The 5891-nt window shown below is 63.4% G+C and overlaps 2 protein-coding genes across 2 annotated transcripts in view; one reads left to right on the top strand and one right to left on the bottom strand.

Moving 5' to 3' along the window:
* IGFALS (insulin-like growth factor binding protein, acid labile subunit) overlaps nucleotides 1–202 on the top strand; it is an 11197-nt gene extending 10995 nt beyond the window's left edge. The window contains exon 4 of the mRNA XM_011967030.1: nucleotides 99–202. Within this exon, the coding sequence (XP_011822420.1) occupies nucleotides 99–202 (104 nt within the window). The remainder of the gene's footprint in view (nucleotides 1–98) is intronic.
* A 629-nt stretch (nucleotides 203–831) lies between these two features.
* Nucleotides 832–5600, bottom strand: NUBP2 (nucleotide binding protein 2). Its single transcript, XM_011966943.1, has 7 exons — nucleotides 5532–5600; nucleotides 3361–3479; nucleotides 3061–3259; nucleotides 2168–2322; nucleotides 1938–2048; nucleotides 1760–1829; nucleotides 832–1469 (listed from the first exon to the last, which is right to left on the bottom strand). The coding sequence occupies exons 3-7, from the start codon at nucleotides 3212–3214 to the stop codon at nucleotides 1324–1326; spliced, it is 636 nt and encodes a 211-aa protein (XP_011822333.1). The 5' UTR covers nucleotides 3215–3259; nucleotides 3361–3479; nucleotides 5532–5600; the 3' UTR covers nucleotides 832–1323.
* Nucleotides 5601–5891: the final 291 nt, after the last annotated feature.

Below are 5891 nucleotides of genomic sequence, written 5' to 3'. Positions count from 1 at the left end.
TGCCCGGCTCAGCCACGCCCAGGGCCCCCGTCCGGATCCTGCCCTGCCACCGCCCTGGCCAACTGCCCCCCACCTGTGTGTCTTCCTGGTCCCTGCAGCTGCCCCTCGGGCTCCCTGCAGGACATCCCCCAGGAATGATGACACCAACTCAAATCCCCGGGAGCTCTGCGTATCACCCCTCCTCTTCGGGGCGTCGCCCTGAGGACCAGGCAGTGTCCCGAGGGGCGTGGTCCAGGCAGCCAGGGTGAGGCTGAGGTGGGGTGAGGAGTGAGCCCCAGGCAGGCCGTCAGTCTAGCGTGGGAAGCTGCACCCCCTGCAGATGCCCCCGGCGTCGGTCTTCTCTGCCCCCTCAGGGCACTGGCATTGTTGGCCCAGGTGCGCCTGGCACCCTCCCACCCGCCCAGGGACTGCCCGGGTTGGTTCCCAACCCCCACCTCAGGGTCCTCCTCTGCTGAAGGCTGAGCTCTTCCTTTGGGAAAAACAACACGCTCTGCTTTCCGGACCGGCTCTCCTTCCGGGTCTCACTGGCAAGAGGTGCAGGAGGCCCCTGGGATCGGAGCTCCCTTCTCAACCCGACTTCTGGTCTCAGGCCCAGGAGGGGTCCCGCAGTGTCCCAGGGAGGCCATTCTTCCCTAGCAAAGCGCCCGGCTCTCAGGTTTATCACAACATCTCCCCACATTCCCACATTTGATGCGAACGCATCAGCACCTGGACCCAGGGGCTTGTTGACAACGAAGCTGACGAACCTGCCGGCCCGGCCCAGGCCAGGCACTTATAGAAGCAGGTGCTATCTGACCCCGAAGGACAGAAGACTCTAGAAACGTCAAACTCGTCATCACAGCAGCGGACACGTTTAATGGTAGGCTCCTCTACAGTTACAAGACAGGCCTGAGGTCAGTTCGCCACCTTAGGGAGCGCTCCCCCCAGCTTCACGCAGATGACAGTGACCCCGGGGTGCTGGTGGCCCGGGGTCACCTGAGGACTGAAGTCCTGCGCTCTGCCAATCATGTGGACACGCAGCTGCCAGGGGCACAGGTGGGAAAGGTGGAAGGGAGGAGAGCCCAAGCCGCCCCCGTCTCACAGCTGCAGGGCACCCAGGCCCCAGCACCAGGGCCCGAGCTGTCCTCTCAGCCACAGGCTAACTAGGCAGAGCTGCTGGTGCCTGATACATCCCTGGGGCAGGACTGGTCAGGGAGCCGCTCTCCCGTTGACGCCGCCTGGGCCTGCCCCTGCAGGGCCCGGGAACCGAGACTTCTCTGTTTCTCCGAGAGGCTGGAGCAGAGCCCTCGGTGGCTCTGGAAGGCAGCTTCGAGGCGGCCTTAGTCAGGGGAGGCATGTGGGCGTCGCGTCCAGAATCTTCCGTGCTATGGAGATGAGTGCGGCGAAGGTGGGGCTCCCGGGGAACTCCCGGATGAAGTCGTGGCCCTCCTCCAGGCTCCTCATGAGCTCGGGGTCCAGGGGCACAGAGCCTGCAGGGCACAGTGGAGGTGGTGGCGCTGTGTCTGCACCTCCCGCTCCCAGCATGGGCTCAGCTGGCTAAAAGCAGACGCACCCGAACCACCCATGCCTGCAGAGGGCCTTGAGAAGGGCGCGGGTGGAGGAGCCACAGGTCGCAGTGGTGCGGCGTGTGGCCTGAGAGGGGAAGAAACAGCTCCCATCCCCTCCTCTCCCTCGGGCCCCGGGGGCACGGAGGTCAAACCCACCCAGGGCAGAGACAGAATGGGAGGCCGGGACCCCAGCACCAGCTTGGAACACTCACCTAAGAAGGGCACCCCGGCGAGCCGCGCCAGCTCCTCCCCGCCGCCCCTGGAGAAGACGCTGGTGCACTCCTAGGAGATGGCAGTGAGTCCAGTGCCACCCAAGGCCCCGCCTCGGCCTGCCTGCCACCCCCACCGGTCAGGCGCTGCCTCGGTCCCCCTGCAACCCCCGGGACTCACTGTGCAGTGTGGGCAAGTGAAGCCGCTCATGTTCTCCACGACCCCCATCACCCGCACGCCCGTCTTCCTGCAGAAGGTCAGCTCGCGCCTCACGTCCCCCACGGACACCGCCTGAGGGGCGGGAGCCAAGGCTGCGGTCTGCTGGGCTCCGCCAGGCGCACAGGCAGGGAGACCCGCCCAGCCCGCTGGGAAGCAGCCCACAGGGACTTGGGAAGGTGCCGCAGCGGTACCTGGGGTGTGGTGACCACGAGGGCCCCCAGGGGTTGGTAGGGGCGCAGGGCTTCTATGGTAGCCATGTGCTCATCGGAGGTCCCCGGGGGCGTGTCCACCACCAGGTAGTCCAGCTCCCCCCAGGCCACGTCGGACACAAACTGCTTTATCAGCGCTGCAAAGACGGGACAGACGGGGCGGTCAGGGCAGGGCAGGTCTGCACACGTGGCCCTGTGCCACTAAGAACCAGCCAGGTCAGGCCGAGGAGCTGCAGTCCGTCACGTGTCACTTGCCACCAGCCTCCATCACAGGCTCTTGGGAGGCGCTGGAGCGACGCAGGAGCCGGCCAGGCCCTGACCAGGAGTGCAAAGATGCGGCCAGGGCCGTCTACAGCGTCCCTTTCTCCAGCATCCAGCCCCTGCCCGCAGAGCCCCCCCGATTCCCCACGGCCCCAAATGAGAACACGGGGCCAGGACCCTCCAGGGGTCTGTCGCCACACATGGGAGCACCCAGATTCTCCGTGGTGGACGGCCCCTGGTGCACCCAGATTCTGTGCCTCACTCCCACCAGCCTCTCCCTGCCTTTGGGGGCGTCTAATGCCACCTGCTCCAGAGGCACCAGAACCCCCTCAGCTCTGCCTGACGACCTGCCCCACGGGGGCCCCAGGTCCCTGCATGCTGTGGCCAGGGTCTCAGCAGACCCCGCTCCCTCTGACCGGGAATGGGGGTCAGCTGTGTGGCAGCACAGACCCAACTCGAGACACCCCCAGCCAGAGCCCTGGGCCTGGTCGCGGGTGTCCTGTGCAGGTCCCAGGCACAGGCCTGGCTGCTGGAGGGGGGCATTTCCACGGGAGAGGCCGGCGCCGACGCTAACACCTTCGATCAGGACAGCGGACAGGCCGCCCGGCCGTTACCATTCTTCTTGGGGCCTCTCCACACCACGGCCTCGTCCGGCTTCTCCAGCAGGAAGCCCACGGACATGAGCGAGATGCTCTGCTCCCGGTCCAGGAAGACGGGTGCCCAGCCGCGGTCACACTGGTGCACGGCCCTGCCCTGTGCCCCAAACATGCGGGGGATGCTGGGGCCACACAGGTCCACGTCCAGGATCCCCACCTGCAAGGAGGGGCATAGCCTAGGCCAGGGGCACCGCCAGGCCTCTGCCGGGATGCACGTGGCTGCCTGGGGCTCCGCCCAGTGAGGGGCAGGGTGCTCACCTTCTTGCCCGCATGGCGCAGGGCCAGGGCCAGCTCCGTGGAGATGGTGCTTTTCCCAACGCCCCCTTTTCCTGAGAGGACCAGGATGATGTGCCTGATGCCGGCCAGGTTTCCAGGCTCTGGTGAGAGACACGACAGAGAAGGTCAGGGCTCCTGGTGCCCACTGTGCCCACACACGGGGTCACCCACCACCTCCTGCACCCACATTCTGAGCGGGGCAGTGGTGAATCGCCAGACCCAGAGGCGGCCCCTGCCCGGCTTCGCCCTGATGTAAAGACCTCCAGGCAGGTCCCCTGCAGCCCCAGACCCGGGGGGCTCCTTCTAAGACTACGGCACTCCCTGCACCCGCCTAAGGCTGTGCTGCTGATAGCGGAAACTGCCCAACTCTCCTCTCGGTGCGTGCGCTCCTTCATGTGCAAGCTCGCACACGTCAGTGTCATGATCATGAGACTGCCAGCCCCCTGCTAATTCTAACGGAAACCAAACGGACTCCACCCTTTCCCCAGTCCATGCACCCCGGGCTCGGCAGTGGCAGCAGAGGCTGCCCTGGGCCTCCAGTTCTCAGGAGGGATGCTGGCAGCTGAGGGCCCAGGGTGGCAACAACCACGCGTTGCACACCGGCGTCCCTGGCTCTCGGCTCCTGCAGTGTGCAGTAGGTGAGGGCAGCTGGCTGCTCCCCGCACAGCCCCAGCTCCTCTTCCTTCCAGGGTCCCGTCCTGTCCCTGCCACGCGGTGGCAGACACCTTGGCAAAACCCCTGACCTCTCCCCCCAGCGCCCCCGCTGAGGTCACGCCCCTGGTCTCCAGCACGCTGCTCCATTGCTGACAGGTCCCTGGAGGGCGCACGTGAGGGCTCCACACACGACGCAGAGAAACCACCCCGAACTGATCCGCCTCTCAAGGGCAGGTTCAAAGGCGCCCCAAGCCCAAAGCCTCCCGGGAGAACCTGGCACGCAGGCAGGTCCTCGGACCTACAGAGGCTGCCTGAGGTCTCCCCCGGGGACACGGAAAAGCCAGCCTCAGCCCCACACTCCTGCAAACACAAAGCCCCGAGACCACAGCCTCACGGTCACCCCGAGGCAATAAAAGGGATTCTGACTTAAATCCCTGCAACACCAAGGGGTGCTGGAAGTGACCTGCGCAGAGAAGGGTGGGCACTTCTGTCAGGTCTGGGTCCTGACTGCCATACTGCCATCGGTGCTGGTGCCAGCGGCAGGGTTAACCCCCAGGGGCTTTCCTTGTTGGCAGAGGTGGGAACTGTGCCTGTCTGGTGGGTTGGGCTGAGCACCATGGTAAACGCAGGGACTAGTGTCAGGGAACCAGGACAACAACCCTGAAGGTTCCCCCAAGAACGTTTCACTTCTCAGCAAACGGAGGCAGCTCCTAAGCCCGTTCTCAGCAGAGCACAGTCAGCATGAGGCTGCCGGGAGGCGCGGCTGTGCTGGAAGCACAGGACGGAGGCTGAGCGCCATCTCCTTGCCCAATGTAGGCCTTCTGAATTTTTATGTGCATATTTTCCCCATTTAAAGAAAGCTTGGGGCCGGGCGCGGTGGCTCACGTCTGTAATCCCAGCACTTTGGGATGCTGAGGCAGGGGGATCACGAGGTCAGGACATTGAGACCATCCTGGCCAACATGGCGAAACCCTGTCTCTACTAAAAATACAAAAAAATTAGCCAGGCAGGGTGGCGCGTGCCTGTAATCCCAGCTATTTGGGAGGTTGAGGCAGGAGAATTGCTTGAACCTGGGAGGTGGAGGTTGCAGTGAGCCGTCATCGAGATTGTGCCACTGCACTCCAGCCTGGGTAACAGAGCGAGTCTCCGTCTCCCCACAACAACAAAAATAAAAGCTTGGACTAGGTGCAGTGGCTCACGCCTGTCATCCCAGCACTCTGAGGCCAAAGTGGAAGGATCAGTTCAGCCCAGGAGTTCCAGACCACTCTCAACAACGCATTAAGACCCCACGTCTACACAGTAAAAAATGAGCCAGGCGGGGTGGTGCAGCCTGTGGTCCCAGGTACTCAGGAGGCTGAGGTGGGAGGGTCGCTTGAGCTCCGGAGGTCAAGGCTGCAGTGAGTTATGATCGCGCCACTGCACTCCAGCCTTAGCGACAGTAAGACCCTGTCTCAAAAAACAAAAAAAAAAGCTTCCACCAATCTCAGTAATATCCTTACTTTGTAATAAATCCGTCCTGATAATAAGGACAGGCTTTTCCAGGCTTCTCCCCTGAAATAAGACTCCAGCCCTGGACTTCTAATGTGTCAGAGTTGTGCTCCAAGACCGTGCTGTCCGAGGACTGTTTTCTTTTGGGTACCGGACTCGAGGTCTCTCGGAAGAGAAATGCGGCTCCCACTACTCAGGAGGGCCCGCGGCGCTGACCTGGCGAACGCACCGTCCGCACGGGTGCGAATTCCGTCCCGCGCAACTTTCACTTTTCTGAACTTACAGCGCCACTTCCACAAATAACCAAAAGCAGGGGACGCCGGCGTCCGTCTTACTTTCATGACTACGCGCGTGTGACCTATTTAAAGACA

Source organism: Mandrillus leucophaeus, unplaced genomic scaffold, assembly GCF_000951045.1.
Source record: "Mandrillus leucophaeus isolate KB7577 unplaced genomic scaffold, Mleu.le_1.0 Scaffold78, whole genome shotgun sequence".
Classification (NCBI taxonomy): domain Eukaryota; kingdom Metazoa; phylum Chordata; class Mammalia; order Primates; family Cercopithecidae; genus Mandrillus; species Mandrillus leucophaeus.
This window is presented reverse-complemented; position numbering and strand designations above follow the sequence as displayed.